This window comes from Myxocyprinus asiaticus, chromosome 11, assembly GCF_019703515.2.
Source record: "Myxocyprinus asiaticus isolate MX2 ecotype Aquarium Trade chromosome 11, UBuf_Myxa_2, whole genome shotgun sequence".
Taxonomy (NCBI): Eukaryota; Metazoa; Chordata; class Actinopteri; order Cypriniformes; family Catostomidae; genus Myxocyprinus; species Myxocyprinus asiaticus.
Genome location: NC_059354.1, coordinates 45,383,353 through 45,410,193, shown reverse-complemented (window position 1 = coordinate 45,410,193; position 26,841 = coordinate 45,383,353). Strand labels below are relative to the sequence as shown.

The following is a 26,841-nucleotide window of genomic DNA, read 5'->3' as shown; positions in this document are numbered from 1 at the left end:
TTGTAAGAAAGAAAGTCACACATCTGGGATGGCATGAGAGTGAGTAAATTATGAGAGAATTTTCATTTTCGGATGAATTAACCCTTTAGGTATTTAGAGCTGAGCATAACTAGAAAAATCTTTAAAATTATTATAATCATTACAGAAATTTCCATGACTTCTCCACAACTTTTAATATTGTATTAATTTTCCAGGCTTGGAAATTACAATTATAAAATTCCCAGATATTGTAAGATTTGCCATGACCACTGGTATTTTACAATGGCTTCAAACACAGCCCTTCAGAATGAAAGGAATAGTTTACCCAAAATTTTTAATTCTGTCATAATTTACATAATTTAATTTACGAAATGTTCTCATAGCCCCCCTGAATGCAAAATGGAGGTCTTGTAAGATGTTATTAAAAAATCATTTAAATTTAGATTTTCTTTCTCACCAACTCCTATTGAATGCCTTCAGAACATTTTGAGAAATATGATGCATGAAACTACTTTTAGCTTTCCTTTTAAGCTTTAAAGTGAGGCATTGCATTGCCAGCGATATTCATTAAAACATCTTCTTTTATGTTTCACGTAAGAAAGAAAGTCATATAGGTTTAAAACAACATGAAGGTGAGCACATGTTGACAGAGTTTACATTTTTGGGTGAACTATTCTTTTAAAAGTCTATCCGTTTTTATAAAAATACCTTATAAAAGGCCTCCTCAAACACCAAAAGTGGTCCAGAGAAGCCAATAATGAGCAATGGCTGCCCAGCTAGCAGCGAGAACAGCACTCCCACCATTGCTGTGGAGATGATGAGCTCAGAGACTCCCATCATGCCTTGTGTCTTCTCACCTAAATAAATGGGAACATACAGCATGGAGTTAGTCACATTGTTTCATTATTAAAGCTGACAGATGAGTCAAGGGATTATTCTTACTTGCCTAATAAACCTCCAAAGGTGATCGTGGGTGACAGTGCAGCAAAATAAATGAAAATCACAGCAGCAATACATTGAGTGTCCATGGCGTCCTTCAGGTCACTTATGTAACGAGGATAACGGCGGCGAATATCATGGATCAAACCCCCAAATGGAATACCAGAGCGTTTGAGAGGGTCAACATCGAACTGGTCCTCCTCTTCCTGTTTATACGTACTCACATCTACAATACAGAGTACGAGCAGACAGGTCAACATTCACAGCAGAAGCATCATGCCCCCCCTTCCCCCATCAGACTGGTTTTAAAATGCAAATTATCACAGCTTACCTCACTACAGTCGTTTAGAATGGATTGCAAATACTACAAATTAACGTAGGAAGGTCGAACTAGAGCCTAAAACCAGGTTCACATTTTGGTCAGGATTTTGCAGTCTAGGACACATTTTGGGAATCATAAAAGACTTCTCTTGCTGTAGGGCAAAATCTGCAATTTTTGATCGCTAAGTGAGACGTTCACAGATGGCCGATTAATTGCTTTGCAGTGAATCTTAGCCTCTGGCAAAGTTCTGGAAGTGTCAGAAATGTTAAATCGCCGTTGTTTAGTGTGACTGCTCTCACGATGGCCAGATGAGAGAAAGCACACAGTCAAAGCTGTCAGTCAGGATGATTGGGACCAAAGTCTTGACTACAAATTCTTGATTGTTTCATACAGTCTCAAAACGTCTCGGTTACGAACGTAACCCTGAGAGGGAACGAGATGTTGTGTAATGATGTAATTGGGATTATATTAGGGAGTCACGTGGTCTGAAGCCTGTATACAATCACGAAAATACATTGGCTGATGGCGCTTAAGCGACGCCCATAGGGAGCCGCATCACAGAACCCACATAGGTGGCTGCTTTGGCGCCATTGCGTCAGATTTCTGCAACAGGCACGAGCCTATGCAGCAACTAGAGAGTATGGCCAGTTGCACAACATCTCGTTCCCTCTCAGGGAACCAAAGTTAGTCTCTGCTTGGACACCGAAACACCCTTGATGCGGCCACCAAAGCACACAAACAACTGCTCTGACTTACGACATTGACTAGTATGTCCAGCATAAACCAGCAAAGCCCGCATTAGGCATAACATATGTAGCCTTTTATGCTCTTCCGACTGAAACGGCGGAGGAGAAAAGGACTGAAAATTAACCATCTGCGAGTGAAAGGACATAGAGATAACTTTAGGCAAATAGCCCAAACAAGGTCTCAGTACGACCTTAGATAACCCTGGTGCAAATTCCATACCCAGAAAATTGATCAACAGGGCATGCAAATCACCAACCCTCTTAAACGATGCCAATGCTAATAACAGGACAGTTTTAGAGTCCAAAATGTATCAGATACTGATGTTAAAGGCTTGAACAGAGCAGTCGAGAGCGACTCCAACACCACAGATAAATCCCATAAAGGGACGCGGACGGGACGAAAAGGTCTAAGCCTGCGTGCATAAAACGAGAGACAAGAGAAAGTCTTCCAACAGAAACTCCATTCACCAGCGCATGTTCAGCTGCCATGTACACTTTAAGCATTGCTGGGGTAACCCCGGCCCCAAAACACTCTAAAACACCCCTACAAATCCAGCACTGAACCAACCAGGCAGTGGACTGGATCCTCACTCCGAGCTGCGCACTGAGAGGCAAAAATACACCATTTACATGTGTTACAAACCACCCAGCTCAAGGCAGAGTAACATAAAGGGGTGGCCACTCATGGATAAGATTTAAACAAAAAATATTATTTATTTTAAGTCAAAGTAACAAAATTTGCTCCACAATCTACGGTGTAATGTCCATTCTCCAGGCATCAGAACCTGTCTGGACAGAAGATCCGCCCCCAAATTCAACCGTCCCGGAATGCCCATCTGCAGAATGTGGTTCCATTTCCAAGGTAACAGAGCTCGGTAGCACCCATGCATCACTCTGATGGGACGAAACGCATGTGTCAGTGGTTGAATTCCCTTTACGAAGCTCATCCAACACTGAGAAGGTCTCGCATGCAACATGCCCAGTGGAATGACAGCGGATGCCGTGATCATAAGCCCCAAAAGCCTGTGAAACGTTCTTACAGGGAGAATGTATCCCACTTTGAACATCGCTAGACATTTGCGTAATGACAGAATGTGAGCCGGAGACAGGCAAACCTGCACTGTCCTCGAGTCTAGAAACAGACTCCACCTCTGTTTCCACCTCTAGAAACAGAGTCAAGATGCTCTTGTCTAGGTTAACTTGGAGCCCTAGACTGCTTAAGTGACTGAGAACAACATCTCAATGTTAGGCAGCCAAACTCTCTGAGTGAGCTAACACCAACCAATCTTCAAGATAATTCAAAATGTGGATGTCATGACGCATCAAGGGAGTCAGTGCTGCATCCATGCATTTTGTGAATGTACGAGGTCCGAAAGAAGGACGCAAAATTGGTACGCTTTGCCTTGGTGTAATATGAATGTGGAAATAAGCATCCTTCAAATCTATTGTCACAAACCAGTCCCCCGTCAGCACTTGTGACATTATGTTGTAAGAAAAAAACACATTTGTTCGGTTTACCCAATTCAGAGTGCCTTGTAACTGCTGCCAAGCCATAACACGGGCAGACAGAGGAATTAATGCATGATTCTCTATTGCAGTGCAATGAGTAAACACTAGATGGCACACTTGGCTTACCTTTGGCGGCCGGCTTGCAACCAGTGACACAGTGGAAGGAAGCCCTCACGCCTCCATCATTGTGGCTGATTGAATGGGCTTTAACAATGTTTGCCTTAATTGTATTTAGGCATAATGGCTGTCATCCTGAAGTTTATAGAAAAAAAAAGATCTTTCCTGCTGTTTTGGATGGGAAAGAGTGTATGAACATTGGGGGAGAACACTTGTGCTTATTATACATCGAATTCCGTTATGCCTGTCCCGAGACTCTTAGCCATAGAGACAGAGGCCGAATTCGATCAGGCAAATATAAAAAAATGGGTCACTCTGAATGTATTTACAGCAGAGAATGCCAGATAGCCCATCTTCCCTAGCATTAGAACAGGGAAGAGTGTGAGAACATGGGAAAGAAATTAACATGTATTTTATTTATTTTTTAAACTCGCTCCCCAGCGTAAGTCGTGGGGGGAAACTGAGCCATAACCTAACTTTGATAGGCGAATAGAAAATTTGATACCATTTTGCCTCCATATTAAAGTATGACCCAATGGTTTATTAAGCAGAAACTATAATCCAATCCATATATAAATTATGACATGTTTGGTCCTCCATAGGAGAACTCAAAACACAACTCCTTCACAATGGAAAGACTGCAAAATCTTTGAGTACAGAACTAACACATCTTAAAAGGTGCGAGGAGTGTGAAGTATGTGCCGCCATTGAACAGGGACAGAGACAGCATTTGCATCTCTTCACCCGTCAAAGATGGCCACGCAAACATTTGAGTTTCATAAATTTGCCATCTCCTGATGGGACCCAGGGAGAATAGTAATGCCGACGAAGCACCCCGTGTGTCAGTTCACAATATTGTAATGGGTAATTATTAATTTTTTTGCCTCTTAAGTCCCCGGACTTGAGCACCAATCACGCGGGAGCTCTCCCACCATACAACAGCATTCCAAAAACAGGAGAGAAAGAAAGAGGCTGGGGCCACACCCCGTGCCTCATTGCATGTCTGTGTACTCTCTAGGGTGACAAAATAGAAGAAATTTGGTATTTTTCAACAAGTGCCAACCTTTTCCATCGTTCCCGCGATAAAACACCTCCAAACCAGCGTTTCCTTGATGTAAAAAGGCCTGCGTGACGCGCAACGGTGCCGAACTAGGCCGCACGCCAGATAAGGGAGCATGTCTCAATGGCAAGAATCGTGCATCCGTCCAGAGGGAGAGAGAAATGCGAGGAAAAGTCCGGTGCCCGTCCTCAATCCTTTTTCTCATGACAAGAGCTGGAGCCTCAAGGCTCATATGGCTCCTTTCAAAGACCGCATGGTTTGTCAGAGCCTCGATGAAGCGCCATCGGGCCTGTTTATCAATACGGTTGAATCTGCACACAAACTGCTCATTTCCAATGACGTCCTCACGTGTTGTCACTCAAAAGGGAGAACATAATCCTCACTTTGGCGTGAGTCACTAGTAACCAACACGGGCTTAGACAAATTTGTGCACTGAAGTAAGAAAATCTGGCGAAATGGTGACAAAGCAGCCTCCTATATGGGTTCCATGACGCAGCTCCCTATGGGCATCACTTAAGCACCATCAGCCAGTGAATTGGTGTGACTGTATACAGGCTTCAGACGACGTGACTCACTGACGTAGTCCCAATTGCTTCATAACGCAACATTGCTGTTTCCTTGAAAGGGAACCCAACATCTAAAAGGACTCTAAAAATTGTAAAGTGTGCACCTGGCTTTAAACAGCCAGACAACGAAAGATGCTGTACTGACCACTAACTGCATCTCCCCAGTCAATGTAATATATTAAATGCATGCATATCTAATGGATTGACATAAATACATTTTAAGCCTGGATTAAGAACCAAAAACTTTTAAGGCCACCATTAGCCTAAAAACTATATGACTAAACAAATACATCTTAAAGGGCTAGTTCACCAAAAAATTTCATGTCATCCCAGATGTGTAAGTCTTTCTTTATTCTGCTAAACACAAATGAGGATAAGAATATCTCAGCTTTGTAAGTCCATACAATTCAAGTGAAATTATTGCTTATTTTTGATTACTGTTTAAGACTTTGAAAACCCCTGATCTACAACTCCAAGTTTGCCGTTGGTAAATATGAATACAGATTGGTCATTCATGTGCTTGTAACTCATACAATTTACTTCATTAATGAACCCAAAAAACAGGTGCAAATGTAATCAGAGAGAAGTTCTTCACCTTTTTTTTCCTGCTCGGCTCCTGTCACAGTGCTGCCACATTTTTTGTGCTCTCTCTCTTTGCGCTTACGTAACATCTGTTTCTGGAAGGAGGCCACAGTCTTCAGCAAGTCTTTCCCCTCAACGTCTGATGGTGGAATTACAATGCTGCAGTCTAAGAACTCATTGATGCCATTGAGAAGATCCTGCCGGTCATCAGCAAAATACGCTACCTCATGGAAGTTCTAAAAAGACAGTGATACTGAATGTAAATACTAAAATACAACTGCAAGCAGCAATTATGGGGCCAAGCACACATACATGCACCTTTGATCAGTAGCACAGTCCTGAAACATCTCAATGACCCTCAGACCATGGAAATAATGAGATATACAAGTTTTAATTTCAATAGGCAAAGGCAATGCCAAGTTACAGCCTTATTTTCTGTTTGGCTGCTTTGCCGTCAATTGCATTTGAGATTGTTTGGGGAATGGGGTCGAAAATCAAAAATTCCTTTGGTCATTTTTGTGAGGCTTGGTCTTAAGATCAACTGATAAAATGTTGGTAAAAATTGGACAAATTCTGTTGGAGTGCCAGCGAAAAGAGTTTTCAATAAAATTAAAAATGACAGACATATAATATGAGAAAAATTGATAATTTGTTTTACTCTGCACAACCCTAAAAAATATGAGCATACTAAAAGTCATTCTGAAGTTGTAGCAGTTTCAGCCCATTATTAGTTTTTTGATCTTGGGATAAGATATCACTGCTGCCCTTAAAGTTTAATTTCACAATATGGTACTATTGTGTATGTATCTGATGATAAACCTTATCAGACATGAGGGTGGAGAAGGAGCGCCCAATCTCATGGTAGTCCATGTTGGCCTGGGTGGGGCCCAACAGCACAAAGAGGAACCGAACTGGGACGGGAACTTCCAGAACGGACTCCAGCAGCACCGCCTCATTCAGTCGGACAAAGGCCATAGCAGGCTGCTCTAGGAAATCCACACACCCTACAAACACATTTTTGTATATATTATTAAAATAATATAATATTGAGAACAACACATATAGGGGTCCAGTGACATATACAATCAAACAATTTTCTCACATACAGGTAACAGCAGATGTATCTAATACACCAAAAATCAAACACAACAGAAAGCATTAATCTTAAGCCTGATGCACACAGAGTATTTTTTCTGTCCTGTACAATTGTTGCTGGTCAGACTGAAACCCAAAGCCCAATGAGATTTTGGGTAAAAGCCAAAGAAACTGCACAACATTAATGGACTTTTATGTTGGACTGAAAGACATACATCTTTGGTTACGACTGACAGCGTTTACTGTGCAATCAATCAAAAAAAGTTGATGGAGTATCTGGATGAAAGAGGAAATCTGTGGACTGCTCATTCTTTAGAGCAAACTTAGGTTAGGGTTGATTTTAAATGCTAAATAACAAGATAATTATGATGACATGTCATCGGTTGTTGAGCTCTAAATTTTCTGATGTTATTAAATCTTCGTAAAGTTTGTCCGATTATGCCCAGCAACGAAAAAATATTTTACAGTTCCTGAAAGTTGTTGGCAAAATCTTGGCCAAGATCAAACAATGTGCACTTGGCTTTAGCTTAAAGGGATAGTTCACCCAAAAATGAAAATTCTCTCATTATTTACTCTACCTCATGATATCCCAGGTGTGTATAACTTTCTTTCTTCACCAGAACACATTTGAAGAAAATTAGGAAAATATCTTATCTCAGTAGGTCAGTAAGTGGATGGTGATTTGACTTTTGAAGTTCCAAAAATCACAGATAGTCAGCATAAACGTCTTCAATAAGAGTCCAGCTGTTAAATGAATGTCTTCTGAAGCTACATGATCACTTTTGGTGCGAAAAAGATAAATATGCAAGTACTTTTTAACTCGAAATCATCGCTTCCAGTCAGCAGCGGTAAGCACGCATGACGCAATCACGTTGGCACGTGAAACACGCGAAAACTGAGGCACGTGCAACACACATGGAAGAGCAGAGCTGTTTACAAGTGAGAGGGAGGAATGCTGTACAGAAGCTTCGTTGGTTTTGGTTTAGATCTGTATTTGTCTGTTTCTTTACTCACAATGGTGCTTTTGTGTGCTTTTCCTGGATGTCTCAATCGAGAGGAGAAATTGAGATTACGTCCATAACATGGCAACGAGAATATGACACACGAGAGACCGCTTGGACTCCACCCTCTCGTGAAGTGTTGGATTATAATTAAAAAGTACTTAAATATTACATTTTTTCACACTAAAAGCGATCATATCGCTTTTGAAGACATTAATTTAGGTATGGTTGATGTTTATGCTGACTGTCTGTGATTTTGGGAGCTTCAAAAGTTGAATCACCATCCACTTGCATTTTAAGGACCAACTGAGCAGAGATATTTTTATATTTTTCTTCAAATGTGTTCTGGTGAAGAAAGAAAGTCATACACATCTGGGATATCATGAGGTTGAGTAAATAATGAGAGAATTTTCATTTTTGAGTGACATATCCCTTTAAGTAATTGTGCCTCAATTAAGTGGCTTTTCATACTGAACACGTTTTTGTGTTCATCTGCGCTGTTTTTTAATTGTTTTATACTTAAACATGCTATGTAAACATAAATAACTTAAACTGTTTAAAACGTCTAGCTTTATTAGCGCAACAATGCACTTGGTCTGAATGGCCCCTATGACATTTTTGTAAAGCTCTGTTGTGATCAACATCATCTCTGGACCTAAAAACAACAAACCCTGGAACTTGAAATGGTACTTAGCTTACCCACTAAGACCACAGTGGCCTCGGCATCCTTGGGAATCTTTGCCAGAAGTTTCATTGATCTGGCAGCAGGGTGTCCCTCAACAGGGACTGGGTGGAGGCTTTTCTTTTGTTGACAGAAGAAAATGGTTAGTGCCATTTGAACGTCACAAATCAGCATGAGCTGTAGCAGGAAAGCTTTGACAGATAGCACATGCATAGTTCCCCTCACTCAATGGCTATGATGGCAATTGGTTATTGAATATGACTTTATGTTTTGTTCATGTGTTTGGTTGGAAGGGTGTAAGTAAATTTCATGAATTTTAATGAACCATTGTGCTTGTTTTGTGTCACCCAGTGCAAATCAAACCTTACAGATCCAGGTGACCAAGTCGAAAACCAAATGGTAGATCACTTTAAATCAATTTAACACAATACGTCTTCACTTTTAATATGGGCTGTTTTTAATTTGCCAACATTGTTAGCCATGGGGAACATTAAAAGTTTCACAGTTATTGTATCAAAAGTTTAACTGGTTGCAACTGTAAGCTCACTATTACAGTTTTTAACAATTGCTAAGACACATTTCTTGAAAACTTCACCCATTTTCACTACACTACATCAGAAAATGGAGAACACAGCATCCAGGGCATGTAGTTACAGAAATTATTTTTTTTATTGTATATAGTAAAGGCATTGTGGTGAACAATCGGACCAGATGACATTCCATAAGCCAGTTTATGGCAGAGCCCCTCCCTAACTGTCAAGGCAAAGAAGAGTGGCTCCATTTTGATTGGATTGTGGCAGGACCAACACAAACAAATGTCAAGCATAGCCATCAGATAAGCCGCTCTGACATCTGCCAGACACCACTCACAAGGCATGAAGGACCTTCCAACACGTTGGAAAAGACTTCTCATTGGTCCATGAGTGGTTTCTTAGCAACCTCTCAAACCCCACATCCTAAGGTTTGCCCCAAGACCAGAGTTGAGATAACGACCATAAATATTCTTCAAGACCTCTTGAAGCAGCATTAATTACCATGTGGCAAAAGCTGAAACAAAGAAGCCACAAAGACAAATCTTTACACACAAACTTTTACTCCTAACATGGACACCAACTGCAACACGTCCACTCCATGTTTGTTCACAGAACTGTTTATGTAAATTGCAGTTGTTCATTTAGCACAATAGTTCACACAAACTGAACTATGGTGGAACAAATTAATGCATGCATAATATTTAATCTTTCAATATCATGTTTGGTCTCGATATCTTCAGAAGAATGCCAAGAGTATTTTTGAAGAGGTTTGGAAAAGGAACTATGCATATATTAAACTTTAAAAACATTGTTCTAACTATGTACTTTAAAATATGCAAATGTTCCACACAGAGAAGGAAGGGTGAGCCACACTGTGTGGACCCCTCAGCAGCCAATCATGACCCTGAAATAGGAAGGCGCCAAACTGAAATCTCCTCCTCATCAGGAAGGTATAAAGCATCCTTACAACAGCCACGTCTTGTTTCTGGTCTCACTCTACGAGAGAGAGGCAATAACAGAATAATAATAAACATTCTGAATCTCTGGTCTGAGTGGTAGGAGATGCAACAGAATGCAAACCATCTAATATGCTAAGTCTAAGGTGTATCAAATGTCTAGCAAATAACCTTTGAGGTATTTGTTTAAAAAGAAATAAGGTTTTCACCTTATTAATTAACAGAGAATTTTTCCATTAGATAATAGTCATACTTTGCCATTGCTACATCCAATTCAACCACGTACATCTTTCCATCCTATGCACTTTATTTACTTATTCATTTATTTTATCTTTTAGCATATTAGTACCATTTTGTAGTTTTTGTTAGTTATTCTTGAATACAATTCATTTTATTACAACTGTTCCTTGTGTTGATGATACTGAAGAGCTCTAAAGGGTTAGGCTCTTCTAGAATCCTTCAGATTATAATAATTTTCATAAATTTAATTTACTGTATTGGACTGTAAAGTTTACATTGTCTTCAACAACTCGTTGCTGTATTTCATGCAGTTGGATGGCATTGTTTTGAAGGACCATATCAACAATGAGAGCCTCTTGCTGTTGGGAGAACATAGCAGTCCTTCCACCTTCATTAAGTAGTCTTGCAATTCTACAAAAAGGGAAAATGCACTTACAAATGTATACATACAGTATACGTACAGTAAATGTAAATTGTTGTATGGTAAGAAAGGTTTTATTTTTTTCCCCAGTCTATTGACAAAGTGATGTACTGAATCAAATGTGCAGTATACAGTAAACTTTCAATGACCAAAATACAGTAAATAGAAACAATTACCTGTTCTCTTCTCTGAATGTCCTGATTATGGTGGCCACAGAGAATCTGCTCAAATTAGGTTGTACTCTTTGTTCTGCTTCCCTCATTGTCATTCCATGAACAAGAACATGGTCTATCACAGTTGCCCGAATTTCATCTGAAATTACCGTTCTTGGTCTTGCTCTCCCTCGTCCTTGTCCTCTTCCTCCTCTGCCTCTCAGATTGTTTCCATCCATTGTTGGTATCAACATTCAACGAACCTGTGCCACCTGTGCACTATGAACTGGCTTATATTTTGAACAATTGGTTTGATCACATCATTAGAAACATGTGTGAACAATTTTGAGTCGTTGTGTGTAAACGATGACAACTGTGTTGTAGTTGTGTTTAACTTTTGCCACCCCTGTTTACCGTTTTGCAACACAAGTGCATCACAGTGCGAAATGTGTTTTAGTGAGCGAGAATGTGTTTAGAGTTTTGCAAAAAGAGTGGATGAGATTTGCAAATGGTGTCTAACTACCTGAACTTGTTTAAGATTTTGCCAAAAGAGTGACTGATTCAACAAAAGGGTTTAGAGGGTTTAATTTGGTTCAGAGAATGGGGTTTAGTGTTTTAGCAATTCAGAAAAACTGTAAGCTATATCATGCACATGTGGCAGAGCAGCTCACATGATCCAAGCATTAGCAGTGCTTCGAATGAGGCCAATACAGAATCTACAGACTTTTTCTCACATTTTAAGCACTCACATTAGGGGAAAATGGATTTAAACATGGTAAAAATTTGTTAAATGGAGCTGGGAGTATTATACTCCTGTAATTAGCTGAAAACTATTAATAAACCAAATTGCAAGGGGTGCAAAATGTATGCGGAAATCTTCAGAGCTTTCTACAGAGTTCTGAGCTTGCAGATTCCATGTTAGCCTCCCAGCTGAGAAAAACAGTTTAAACCAGCGTAAGATGATCCCTTGGATGGTTTAAGCTGGTTTAGCTGGTCTCACGGCCTAGTGCCCAAATCCTCTCTAAACCCATCAAACTATACCAGCCTGACAAGCTTGGTGACCAGCCAAGACCAGTAAACCACCTTAGGCTGGTTTCAGCTGGTTTAGCTAGAGACCTTATGTGGACAAGCTGGTGTTCTGCTGGTTTAGCTGATCAGCTAGCTGGTCTCCTAGCCTGAACAGTTGACAAGTGCCAAAAGCCCTTCTAAAACCATCAAACTAGACCAGCTTGAACAGCTTAGTGAACAGCCAAGACCAGCAAACCACCTTAGGCTGGTTTAAAATGGTTTACCTGGTCTCCTACCATGGCCAGGCTGGTTATCAGCTGGTTTGGCTGGTCAGCTATCTGGTCTCCAAGGCTGATCTGCTGATTAGTGCCTGAAACCCCCTATAAAATAATCAAATTAGGCCAGCCTGACCAGCTTGGTGAGCAGCCAAGCCCTGCAACCTTCATCAGCCAGCTGGTCTCCTAGCCTGACCACCTGATCAGTGCCCGGAAACCTCACTAAAACCACCAGTCCAGCGTGACCAGCTTGGTGTACAGCTAAAACCAGTAAATCACTTTAAGATGGTTTAAGCTATTTTGTATGCAGGGCTGCTTCTAACCCAGCGATTCACATCACATCGCATAGCTACAGGCCTCCAGAGCAATTAATCCTTCATGGGCCAAGTGGCATTACAAGAAGGTGACAGTCTTGGTCATTTCAAGTGATTTATTGTCATTTATACAGCTTAAACCAGTCTAAGGTGGTTTGCTGGTCTCCCAGCCAGGCCAAGCTGGTTATTCTGGTACATTTTGCTGGTGTTAGAGACATTTTGCTGGTGTTAGCATGGGTCCCCACTACAACATGCACACATGGCAAGAAGCAAGCAACTCACAAACAAGGTCACAAACACCTCTTTGTCATGTTCTGCTGCCTTAGTGTCATGCATCTCCACATGGTCCTGGGATACAAGGGGCAGGCTGGTGTCATGAATGTGATTGTGGTTGTGCCGTAAGCTGCCAAGACTGTTGACAGAGTGGTTCCGATGGAAAAGGCCTTCTTTTTCATCATTGGGGTGACTGAAAAAAAAAAAAAAAGAAAAGCATTTCGGTGAAGTAGCACTGTAGACTCAAAAGATCCAACTCAAAAGAGTAATTTGTTTAGGTATCGGGCTAAACTGGTCGTGATCATTTTAGGAGTACGCTAGCATATAGATGGCCTCAAAGTTAATAGACATGGACTAAAAGCCACAAAACTCTCATTTTGATTTCATGAGGTCTTTGAGAGGTAAAATATTATAACTTGTTTAATCTGTCAAACCATTTGAGTCCATTTGTTCTGCCCACTCCAAGGAAAACGTGCCAGAGCAATCATTGAAAAATGCTCAAGATGACAGAAAAGCTAGATAACATCAAACAATATTTTAACAGAATACAAGCCTGCAGTCTAAAAATTGACAGCAGTGGTGGTCCAATGAATTAATAAATGTCTTTATTGTTTTTACACACGACTAATTCATTTAAGGCATTCAATTGGTGATCTTTGGGTGCTCTGCGTATCATGAAAAAAAACATGCTAAAGATTGTTTAGCAGGCCCAACTATGTTTCACATGGGCCATTATTTTTTCACCATGACCGTATCCAGTGGCTGACATTGGTCTGCTCATTAAGCCTCGTTTGAGACAAAGTGTGGCACTGAGAAAGGACTGTTTTTGAGAATATTCCTAAAAACAATGAAAAAGGATTAAGTAACTATTGGCCTAACTTTGATGCACTTTTTCAGCACCTTGATGCATTTTTTCCACATTATAAACACATCTTTTCTGAGTAATTTTTTTGATGGAAAGCTGCATTTGAGGTGATGGGAAAAGCAGTAGATTTAATCACCAGTGCAACTACTTTTAAGTCAGCTCTTCATCGTGTGTGTGTGTGAGTGTACAAGTTTGGGTGGTTTATGAGGAAATGTTTTTTAGGTTACAAACTGGTAATTACAAGGGTATTATGCTATAAATGTGGTTTATGAGGACATTTCTTGTGTCCCCATAATTCAAATCGCTTACAAAACATACTAAACAAAATTTTTTGAAAATGTAAAAATGCAGAAAGTTTTTTGTGAGGGTTAGGTTTAGGGGTAGGGTTAGGAGTTAGAATCTATACTTCGTACAGTATAAAAATTATTATGTCTATGGAGAGTCCTCATAAGGATAGCCGCACCAACGTGTGTGTATGTGTGTGTGTGTGTGTGTGTGTGTTTTAAGCTTGGCACATTAAACACCTCTAGTAGACCACAATTATGCACCTCTGAGCAGATCCAATGTCACAAAGACCACAGCAAGAGAAAACAACTAGATTTTAAAGGAAGAGTTCATCCAAAAATGAAAATGTTGTCATTTTTTACTCATCGTCATTTCAACCCCACATTGTATACTTTCTTCTGTGAAACACAAAATCAGATGTATGCAAGTCTATTGACATTAGACCAAACATTTCCTTGTGTGATTCAAACAAGAAAGAAAATTATACAGGTTTGGAATGACATGACAGAATTTGTATTTTTGTATGAACTGTCACTTCAAACTTAAAAAAGAAATAGCATACTTTGTTATCCTTGATATGATGTAATGTATACTGTGGATAACAAATACATTTGTTGGTTAGTATCAGACTACAAACAAGCGTTTTTACTTATAATGAACATATATGAACATGACATCTGTCATATTTCAAACCCTTTTAGGGTGTTAAATCAAAGGAACACACTATGCATCTATAAAAGGCACTGCACCATTTACAAACAGTAATGGTTGGGAATCCAAAGCCAGTTCTTATTAAGAACTGGTGCTATTTTTTATTTTTTATTGGAACCGAATGATTTTCATGATGTTTGATTCTGTTAATGGTTCTGAAGCGACTGCATTCTTTGGCCAGTTTAGGCAGAAATATTAAAGCTACACAATGTAACTTTTGGTCCTCTAGCGGTTGAAACATAAAACTGCAAGTTACTTGCGAAGGAACATTGTTTTGGTAATTATGTGAGTTGGGCTTTGGCTCTGTTCTTCTGCGCGGATGAATCTGATGGCCGGTGTAACCATGGTTACAGGTGATCTTATCAGAGCATATGTCACTAATGACATCAAATCTCGCCCCCTCACCTCAAAAAATAAAATAAATAAATAACAAAAGAAAGAAAAAGATGGATATCTGTAGTAACTGGTTTTGAGATGGTATTGTTACCAGCATAAAGTTTAAATTTGTTACTGTCCTTCCTCGAAAATGAAATCAAGCACTGCAGTACCACAATCCATAATAAAATGCCACATTAGAGTGGCTAGCGCTATCTAACGAACTACGGCACTAAGAGAGCTACCTGCATAACTATCGGTCCAATAAAATATCTTACCTGTCGAGCAAGAAAAAAGCCATCTCTGGGTCAGTTTTATATCCTTTCAGATCTCTGAGTTTTCACCTCCAAGCCGATGTTGATTTGTGTTTTATTATTACGGGCTCTGTCACTTTCCCTTTTTTGCTTGCAGACTCTTCTCGGTTCAAGGTGTCTTTATTTTGAAAACGGGTGATTCCCCAGAGGGTTGCCTTTTGGAACTATCCATAGTTAATTGCTCTTTTGTTGTGGATACAAGCTGTCAGCTTCAAACTACTACTACACATAACTCCGTACATATACACACGCTGTAGTAGCTAGCTGGACCTTCTTTTCTTTATTTACGGACATGACATAAGCATGCACAGATGACTGATGGAAGTATGCAATTTCCCACCAAATCCGTCCCGACAGCTCTAAAATATAAATAATTATTATAGGCTTACCATAGTGATTCGGGGTAAGGCAAAAACATGGTTTGGAAGACGAATTGTTGGTGTACTTGATTATTAAGGAAATTTTGTTAATTTCTAACAAAAAAAAAAAAAATCTTAAATAGTGTAGATTTAAGTATTAGCATCAGAGCCCTGGTCATGACGATCAATTCATGTCTTATTTTCTGAATAAACATTTAACTTTCTAGTGTGTTAATTAATTGTTTCTTGCCATTATAAAGTCACCTTTTCATGGCATATACTTAACTTCGCACCTGTAGTGCACATGACATCCACAAGGAAAAATGAAATCTAAAGTATGGGTTAAATCATTAAATTCCTTATGATTCCCAACCCTACAAATTGTTAATGCAGTCTCCTTTTCAGTAGAGGAGGCCATGCAATTTTCATTGTGTTCGCAGCATTCATGTAGTGTACCGTTCTGACATCAGAGCATGATCCAGTGAAGGAGCAGAGCTTAAAGAAAACACACAGCACTTCACAATCCTTTATGAGAGACAAGGAGCCCCAAAGCCCTGTCTAAGCCACGTTAAATACAAATACTTAAAACAGCTTTTTAAGTATTTAAATAGCTTTTTAAATAGCCAAGCACTCTGTCATAAAAAGCCTATTTGTTACGTATGTAATCCACAGCCCTTCATTTAGCAGGAAACCAATAGAGGCAGCTGTTGTGATAAAAGACATTGGCATCAAGGCCCACAGTGAATCAATATGAGCCTTGTTTGGAGTATTGATGTGCGACCTCACTTACCTGTGTTTGAGCAGCAGGACTCGCAGCACATTGGCTCTATCTTCAGCTCTGATCTGGTCCAGGATAATCATGGTTTCGACCAGCAAGTGGGCGATGCTAGGCAGTGTGGTCTGATCCATGTCAAGCATTATGGCACCTGGGTAGTAGATCAAAAACTTTGGTCATGAATAGAGTCATGTTGGCAAATATGCTGCATTTATTAACAGACTGCAACAATACACATTTTTACCCCTTTCAGCTTATGAAACATTCAAGCACGCAAAGGCAAACAAATACATACTGGGCTAGCATGCCTCTTTAATATGACAAAATGACATTTTTGTTCTATGAAGGTGTTCGTTTGGTGATATTTCATCTCTGAAATTCTTGAGCTGTTCTTCTTGAGAAATTCTTCAGCAGAACTATATGCAGTGTATACAATCTATCTATCTATCTATCTACCTATATACACACTACCGGTCAAAAGTTTTGAAACACTTACTCATTCTTTATTATAATTTTTTTTTTTCACATTTTAGAATAATAGTAAAGTCATTAAAACTATGGAATAACATAAATGGAACTATGGGAATTATGTTGTGACTAAACAAAATCCAAAATAAATCAAAACAATGTTATATTTTAGCATCTTCAAAGTAGTCACCCTTTGCCTAGAATTTTCTGAAATGTTCTCAAACAACTTCTTGAGGTATCACCCTGGGATGCTTTTTAAACAGTATTGAAGGAGTTCCCATCTATATGCTGGGCACTTATTGGCTGCTTTTCTTTATTATTTGGTCCAAGTCATCAATTTCAAAAACTTTTTTTTAAAATACAATTTTAGATTTATAATGAAATAAATTAATATGGTGGCACAATTATATTTTTGTCTACAAAACTAATTTCAAACTTTTAAGCATACGCCTTCAGATCAAAAGATTTTTAAGATCATGAGAAACATTTCAGTCAAGCGTTTCAAAACTTTTGACTGGTAGTATATATATATATACATACATACATAAACTGGCGGTGGCCAAAAGTTTGGAATAATGTACAGATTTTGCCCTTATGGAAAGAAATTGGTACTTTTATTCACCAAAGTGGCATTCAGCTGATCACAATGTATAGTCAGGACATTAATAATGTGAAAAATTACTATTACAATTTGAAAAAAAAAAAAAATTCAGAACTACTTCAAAGAGTTCTCATCAAAAAATCCTCCACGTAGATCATTGACAGCTTTGCAGATCCTTGGCATTCTAGCTGTCAGTTTGTCCAGATACTCAGGTGACATTTCACTCCACGCTTCCTGTAGCACTTGCCATAGATGTGGGTGTCTTGTTGGGCACTTCTCACACACCTTACAGTCTAGCTGATCCCACAAAAGCTCAATGGGGTTAAAATCCATAACACTCTTTTCCAATGATCTGTAGTCCAATGTCTGTGTTTCTTTGCTCACTCTAACCTTTTCTTTTTGTTTTTCTGTTTCAAAAGTGGCTATTTCTTTGCAATTCTTCCCAGAATGCCTGCACCCCTGAGTCTTCTCTTTACTGTTGTACATGAAACTGGTGTTGAGCGGGTAGAATTCAATGAAGCTGTCAGCTGAGGACATGTGAGGCGTCTATTTCTCAAACTAGAGACTCTGAGTGTACTTATCCTCTGTTGTACATCTGGCCTTCCACATCTCTTTCTGTCCTTGTTAGAGTCAGTTGTCCTTTGTCTTTGAAGACTGTAGTGTACATCTTTGAATGAAATCTTCAGTTTTTTGGCAATTTTAAGCATTGTATAGCCTTCATTCCTCAAAACAACAATTAACTGATGAGTTTCTAGAGAAAGCTGTTTCTTTTTTTTGCCATTTTTGACCTAATATTGACCTTAAGACATGCCAGTCTATTGCATCCTGTGGTAACTCAAAAACAAACACAAAGACAATGTTAAGCTTCATTTAACGAACCAAATAGCTTTCAGCAGTGTTTGATATAATGGCAAGTGATTTTCTAGCACCAAATGAGCAATTTAGCATGATTACTCAAGCATAAGGTGTTGGAGTGATGGCTGCTGGAAATGGGGCCTGTCTAGATTTGATCAAAAATGATTTTTTCAAGTAGTTATGGTGCTGTTTTTTACATCAGTAATGTCCTGACTATACTTTGTGATCAGCTGAATGCCACTTTGGTGAATTGAAGTACCAATTTCCTTCCGAAACAGCAAAATCTGTACATTATTCCAAACTTCAGGCCACCAGTGTGTGTGTGTGTGTGTGTGTGTGTGTGTGTGTGTGTGTGTGTGTGTGTGTGTGTGTGTGTGTGTATATATATATATATATATATATATATATATATATATATATACACACACACACACACACACACACACACACACACACACACACACACTGGTCAGTCAAAACATTAAAACAACCTGCCTAATATTGTGTAGGTCCCCCTCGTGCTGCCAAAAGAGCGCCAACCCGCATCCCAGAATAGCATTCTGAGATGCTATTCTTCTCACCACAATTGTACAGAGCGGTTATCTGAGTTACCGTAGACTTTGTCAGTTCAAACCAGTCTGGCCATTCTCTGTTAACCTCTCTCATCAACAAGGAATTTCCGTCCATAGAACTGGTGCCAAAAACAAAAAACATCCAGTGAGCGGCAGTTCTGTAGATGGAAATGCCTTGTTGATGAGAGAGGACAACAGAAAATGGCCAGATTGGTTAGAACTGACAAAGTCTAAGGTAACTCAGATAACCGCTCTGTACAATTGTGGTGAGAAGTCTAGCATCTCAGAATGCTATTCTGAGATGCGGGTTGGCACTGTTTTGGCGGCATGAGGGGGACCTACACAATATTAGGCAGGTGGTTTTAATGTTGTGGCTGATCGGTGTATGTATATACACTGTGTGTATGTATATATATATATATATATATATATATATATATATATATATATATATATATATATACACACAATTTGACCCAGACAAAATCACATTGTAAAAAATACAATAAATATAATAAAATAAATCAAAATGTACAAATGGCAGGAGTGCACTGGTACAGTGTGTACACCAGTCAATTAATCAAAGCATGCAAAAAATCATCGCATTTATTCATGTTTTATATTTGCGGTCGGACCTTGTATATCTCAGAGACCCCAAATATTAGTAATGTAACAACCACTTAGTAGTAATGCAACCAAGATGGTTGAAGAGTGTTATCAAGTTGAAATTTTGCTCATAATCAGTTCTCAAAAGATTAGAAAAAGTCATGAATAATTAACAATATACTTTACCAGATGTTTAAGGGATAATTCGCCCAAAAATAAAAATTCTGTCATAATTTTTTCCCCCTCATCTTGTTCCAAACCCATATGACTTTCTTTCTACTGTGGAAAACAAAAGTAGATAATAGACAAACTGTCAGCCTTAGTCACCATTAAATTCGTTACATATTCTTTCCATAAAATGAAAGTGAATGGTGAAAGAAGCTAATATTTTGCCTGAAATATAATATTTTTCTCTGAGATTCCAAGCAAAATATGAGGTTGAAATCCATTCTGCAATATATGTGTAGTGCAAATCAGGCACTAGCGATTTAAATAATGCAGAGTTTGTCATCAATGTCTGAACTAGAAAAGTGTGTGGATTTGAGGATTGGACAGGGATTTCAGGCACTGAACACTTTCTAAGTGCCCATCAGTGGGCTGGCAGAGCAGTCAGCTCTCACCATGTGTGATGGTTCTGCGAAGCTCCAAGAGACTACGGAAGGACAGGGAGGCCACATGCGGTTTACCCCAGCGATCCGTCTCTTCCTCCACATCCTCCTCAAACTTGATCCAACGCGCCGTCTCCTTCCAGTGCATCTCCTGGTTCTTATCCACGATCAGCTCATTGAGCTCCACAAACACCTACAGTGGCAGGAAAAGAGCAGTGTCAATTGCACATCATAAAACACTTTAAAGAATAGCAACCAAAGTCACTTTAAGGCAAGTCAGACCAATCAGTGACCATCTTGGCTAAGCCACCAGGAGGCTATTTTCTATGTAGGCAACACAGAGAGGAAACTTTATTGCTCAGAGTTTGCTCTTTCATAGCTCATGAGACTTAATGGAGCTATGTTTCATTTAAGCATCAACTTTGTCTCAAATGTTTCTCTTAAAATGAACCAAATTAATTTTGACTGCGAAATAATCATACTTCAAAGTAATTTTAAGTTTATGATTTTCATTATTTTGTCAAAGTTCATGATTTTGATTATGTTTTTTGCACAGCCACACTACAGTGCAATTATTTGAAGAAGTCATTCAGTGTGGGTCTATTCCTGTGGAATCTAGTTTTTCAAATAAACCCACCCCTAAATGACATAATTTTCAGTCGGACGGTCTGTTCCAGTCTAAGAGGGGGGTCCTTGGCCAGAATAAGCAGCAATGTGGACTACAATTTATGCTGATATTCTAGCTAGGTATTTACACTATTGGCTCACACCTCATGGGTTTTCTTCTCCAACCTCTTCCTCCTCTTCAGACTTGATAGTGGTGGAGAGCTATTGCTGGTTTGTGGAACTTGACAACGTGATGATTTCTTGACCAGGTGACGTCTAACCCCGGGATTGTCCTCAAAGCGGTGACCTTCAAAATTAAAAGTGAGGTAAAAAAGCTGAATAGAAATGTTAATTTGTATAAGGATGTTTCTTCAACTTCAGGCACTTTCAAGTCCCAGGGGTTGATTTTTTTTTTTTTTTTTATTAAAACGAAGATATTTCAACTTTTTTATTTTTGTTATATGACAGTCACCTTAAATAGGACTAGGAACTGACTAGGAAACGTTTTACAATCCTTCATCATTTATTTTTAATACCTTTCAACTACCTTTTATGCATCTTTAGCATTAAACTATGAAAATCCATTATAATATATATATATATATATATATATATATATATATATATATATATAAATACATATTTTAAACAAAGAGTGAAATAAATGTCTTGGTTACTCATTTAACCTTAGGTTGCCTAAAAAAAGAGGGAATAAGACGCTGCACCAGAACAGTGCCGGTCCTTCCTCTACGCAATAGATGCAAGTTGCGTAGGGCCCCTGATTCGCCAGGGGGCCCCCACGCTGTCGAAGACATTATAAGCAGCCTGTACAGGGGTTTGTTGCCATGCGAACAGGAGAGCTCCTTGATGAAAACATAACCATAACGGTAAAAAAAATTATATTACATGCAAATATTAATGTAATGTCAACTGTAAAGGAAGAAGAGGAGGGGGTTGGGGGGTTATTATAATTATTATAATTAATTATTTTTTTTTCCATTTCTGACATGCACAGGTAAAATGAGATGCATAACGTAGCAGATCGGCATGGCTATGGTTACTACACATCAGGAGATGAAAAAAGGGAGAAAACACAGCAGGAAAGTAAAACGATAAAGCAAGAAGAAGGTATGTACTCTTATCATTTTTAAAATTCTTATTTCATTTTTACATTATCATTAGAAAGCTCATACTCCAGTTCTCCAGCTATTAGACCACTGTTTTAAGACAGAAATGCCATGTTGAAAGTAATTTTTTAATTTGTGTCAGTACTCATCAAAGTATGCAAAATCAAAACGCGACAAAGTATATGATTTGCAGTAAACAATGTAACAATCACATACCTGTGCAATCATGCAAGCTGTGCTGAATATGCTATGCCATGTTAATGCTTCAATAAACAATATCCATTAGAACTTTTAGTCCAAAGTGTGCACATTTAGAGAAATATACTCACATGTTCACTCATACTTCAGATTTCTTGAGAAAAAAAAATCTCTTACATATTTTCTGGTAAATTTTGCGAACTGACCCTTCAGAATAGCTTTATGTTCCTTTCCTTTTATTTATTGAAAATTGGCACCTTATATAATGTTGGCTTATTTTCAGTATAAAAAATAATAAATACTAATGTTCCTTAGAATTAACTAAATGTAAGTTGTTTGTTTACTACGAAACTGCTCTGTGAAACAGGCTTAAGGGGTGGGGGGATTGTTTTGGGGATTACAGACACACTGACGGGAGCCACACAAAGTATTGCTTAGGGCCCCCAAAAGTCTAGGACTGGCACTGCACCAGAAGCTGATGCAATGGGGGAAACTGCATGGGGGCATTGACTTTGAAACCCAATACCATCACGCCAATTTGATTAGCTGGTGATGCTTAGTTCTCTGCCCTTTGCTGACATCATCGTGGGCATATAACTGGAGCCCAATGTCACACCATCAGGATTTTCAGACTGAAGGAGAGTGTATCTCTCTGTCTCTTAACAATGAAAATACAGTAGTGTGGCAAAGCTAAGCAACATGCCGTTCCTTCCTTTAAAGGGAACCAATGTTACGTGAGTAACCAAGATGTTCCCTTTCAAGTAGGCAATTTCAATGCTGCTATGGGAGCCATATACCATAACGCCGTCCTACTAATAGGGAAATGCCTACTAGCGAACAGAGAAGTAAAAGGTATTCCTATAGACAACCCTTCATACTGGAAAATAGCATGGAAAGTGGGGAACAATAAACCAATGACTCAATGCAAAGACAGAGACACTATCCATACCAGGTAGTTGTCCAATGTCTTAACACATATTCCTGGTTAGTGGGAAGGAGGGAAGCAGGGAGGGATCCTGATGAGAGACCCTTGGGCTGAGCCAGCACTGGAGAGTTCTCATCCTTAGCAAGCCTAGCAGGGTGATGGAGGCTGCAGCAGCCATCAAGCCCAGTGCTCGCTGGTAGTGACGCAATGACAAGGTTTTCTGCAGCTTGTCAAGTATAGGAGAATGGATTAAACGCATTCACTGGTAAGGTACCGACATGGTTACTGAGTCAAGTTTCATTCCTAAGAAGGAAACTTGCTGACTGGGCACTCACACGCTCTTTTTCCACTCGCCTTTTTTCCAATGTGCTAGCTCTCTCTGTGCTTGCACGCTTGTACCTTCGATTGAGCTATCAGCAACCAATCATCGAGGTAACATGGACACAGCTTGGCCTCAGCGGAGTGAGCGCTGCATCAACACATTTGATGTGTGTGAGGAGCCAAGGACAACTCCAAAGGGCAAGACCTTAAACTGGAATGCAGTCCCCTTGAAGGCAAATCTCAAGAATGGCTTGCAACAAGAAGTTATCTGCATTTTTGCATCTGTGATTCACTTGACACAAACCATTCCAGTGGACGGACGGAGTACCTCCCTTAAATGGAGACTTATAAGTGTCTAATAGCGCCACAAGTCCAGTATGGGCAACAGCCCACCGTTCTACATGGTGACCAGAAAATTTGCGGCTGTTGAAGCAGTTCTGTGCCTTGTACTCAGGAAATTCCCCTATTACATCTTTGGTGAGGAGGTTGAGTGTAAAACGATGTATCCCGCACCATACAGTGAAGGACAGAACACCATTGAGGTGGACGGTTGTCTTATACACCAAAGCATGTGTTCAACTATGCTCAGTGTGTGGCCGCTGACAACTGAATGCCACCCACCAACAGGGGAGATCACTTGGCTCAACTGAGTCAGCTCAGATGGATTTTTGCTCACTTTTGTGAACATGTTTGTGCCTTGTGGATTCCGCTACGAGGTTTGTCAGTTGTGTTGGGGCATGGCACACTTCTGGCATTCCGCCAACAGCAAAGACTGGAATAGTGTTGTTGTTCCTGTCATACAACAAAAGCGAGAGTGTTATCCTGGGAATTCAAAACCCTCCACAGGGTATATGAGCATGCATGCCTTGCAACGAGGTCCAAATTTGTGTTGTGACATGGCAGTCTTCTGACATGGCGTCAACACTGTAAAAACAGGCATCGAAATGTCCTGTCATGCCACAAACTCATTCCTGGATCGCAACTGCAGGGAAAGCAAGAGGACTGCCTAGACAATATTTAAAATCACTGAGTTGCAACATGGCCATCTTCTGGCATACAACAGTAAAAACAGGGCTAATCATCCTGTGTTACTGTAAAGATGTCACACAACAGCAGAGAAAGCGACATTTTTAGCCAGGGTTGTCATTCCACTGACATCATGCCACACATAGACCTGCCAGTTAGTGGCATGGTGCTTTTAATAAGCACCGCAATGGAAGCTGCCCCAGAGACCTGAACTCTCACTGAATAGGGAGAATGTCAAGTCATAATGTGCAACTCTGAAAAGGACAGCACTGGCAGCGAAGCTCGAAGGCATGCCAACGCTGTGAACCTTTCACTTTTTTATGTTTGTTTTTGTTTTATTTGAATGGACAGAACGTGTTCATCGGATCGCATCCTCTCATGTCTCACTCATACAGTCCCTTTAGGGTTACAGAGAATGAGATATGTCTACGCTGCCCTAAAACAGAAAAATTCTGATGGTGTGCGCTGGGCTCCTGTTTATATGCCCATGATGGTGTCAGCATAAGACGGAAGGCCAAGCATCACAGCCAGTCAAACTGGTGTGACAGTTTAGGGTTTCAAAGTCAACACCATTGGGAGGTCCTTCCATAGCATCAGCTTCTGACGCAGCGTCGAAGTTACCTTCTTGAAAGGTAACAAAAAATTTCAATATTTATTGTATGAAAAACATTTATATAAATAAAAAATAAAAAAAACTATGACTGTCCCACTGTTGTGGCGTCATTTCCATCACATCAAAAAATGTTTGCCCCTAATAATTTTGTACTTCGTAATACATTTTGTACTGACTAATAATTTTTGTACCAAGTCTGCAAACGTGTCAGTGAATGAGTACGCTTGATATTAAATAAGTGATGTTTGAGGAAAATAAAGAAAAAAATCAAGGTAAATATCATTTGTCAGCAGTGAAGCTGTAATTTTGTCAAATTATGCAAAAAGTGTGAAAATAGAATTATATTGTGTGTATTTAGGATACATAAAATGTAAGCTATGAATAGCCTTAGCAAGACAAATGAGTTGGGCATTTTATTATAAAACGCTAAAAATGCCATTTCCTTCACAGAATACTATTACATAACACTATAACACAATACGGAATTTGAGATGTGCTGAAAATGACACTGTGGTGGGAATTTTCATGACTTTCAGACAGCATAACAAAAATTACATACAGTAGATCTCCTGTGATGCATCTACATACACTGTTGGACATTGTAAGTAGACACATGAAATAAATTAGTGAGAGTCTGCAATTTTTTTTTTAACAAGATGAAATTGAAATACATTTATTTGGTAGAGGTTTGATTTAATCAGAAGAGCAAAAATCAGGCCCAAAAAAATCTGAAACAATATCGGCTTAGTGCATCTGAAAGTCAAAAATATGTAGTTTGGATGCTTAAGGCCACAGGCCATTCCAAAAAACATTGCTATGATTTAATATTGTATAATTTCAGGCTATAACCTGAGGTTTTTATTTCATTTTGAATAATTGTATTATGAAAAGCCTTCTCTCTCCAGCTGTTTTGAGTGCCAAGCAAAGGCCAGGACTCTTCAAGTGTTGGGGGCTGCCAGGACGCTGTAGGCCTCAGCTGGTTTGAGTTGTCCCAGTAGTTCGGGATGCTCAGTAAACAAAGGTCTTATTATTATTTTTTTATTTTTTTTGCTTTTCTCCCCTAGCTTCACTCTGTCTCCTCATGCCTTTAAATCCCCCCTCATAAAAAAATACAGCTCCGCATAGATCTGAAGTCTACATACTTATGTGCAGGGCCTTCTCTCTGGGGTTTGGAGTTAACAATATACTGGCCATGTCTTTTAGCTGTACTCTGGAGAGTGAGTTGAATACACTTCTTCTGTTTTCAGTTTCAGAATTAGAATTTTAACCTTGCAGTCCAAAATATTTATGTGGTGAGACTGTATTTAAGAAATTTAAAGGTTGAAATTTCTGGAAATAAATGTTTTAAGTAGTTGTCAAATGAAGGTGTTTTTTATTATTATTATTATTATTGTTATTTTTTTATTTTTTTTAATTACCATATTGGGCAATCTTTTTTTCTTCTTCTTCATCTTCTTTTCATTTGTTCTTGTCTTAAGCATAAATCAAACAACATTTTGTGATGCTTAAAACAAGAAGTAAATATTTTTCCAGTGGGATAAGAAAAGTAAATTTAATTCAAGGTATATTCTCAGAAAACAAGTGGTAACTCTTTACAATAAGGTTGTACTCGTTAATGTTAGTTAACTACATTACTTAACATGAACTAACAATGACAATACTTTTAAAGCACATAATAATGTTGGTTAATGTTAATTTCAACACATATGAATACATCTTTTTAAATCAAAAGTTGTATATATGTTTGAACTAACAAAAATTAACATTAAACAATTGTATTTTCATAATTAACATTAACCAAGATTAATAAATTATTTAATTAAGTATTGTTTATTGTAAGTTTATGATACCTAATGCATTA

General features: G+C 39.0%; 1 protein-coding gene across 1 annotated transcript in view; it reads right to left on the bottom strand.

The window, feature by feature from the left end:
* LOC127448302 (anion exchange protein 3-like) overlaps nt 1-26,841 on the bottom strand; it is a 98,740-nt gene that overhangs the window by 27,946 nt on the left and 43,953 nt on the right. The window contains exons 6-14 of the mRNA XM_051710730.1: nt 20,935-21,077; nt 20,177-20,357; nt 16,470-16,605; nt 12,798-12,963; nt 8,616-8,718; nt 6,640-6,824; nt 5,834-6,056; nt 926-1,144; nt 688-836 (exon numbers count right to left, since the gene is read on the bottom strand). Coding sequence (XP_051566690.1) covers nt 688-836; nt 926-1,144; nt 5,834-6,056; nt 6,640-6,824; nt 8,616-8,718; nt 12,798-12,963; nt 16,470-16,605; nt 20,177-20,357; nt 20,935-21,077 — 1,505 coding nt within the window. The remainder of the gene's footprint in view (nt 1-687; nt 837-925; nt 1,145-5,833; nt 6,057-6,639; nt 6,825-8,615; nt 8,719-12,797; nt 12,964-16,469; nt 16,606-20,176; nt 20,358-20,934; nt 21,078-26,841) is intronic.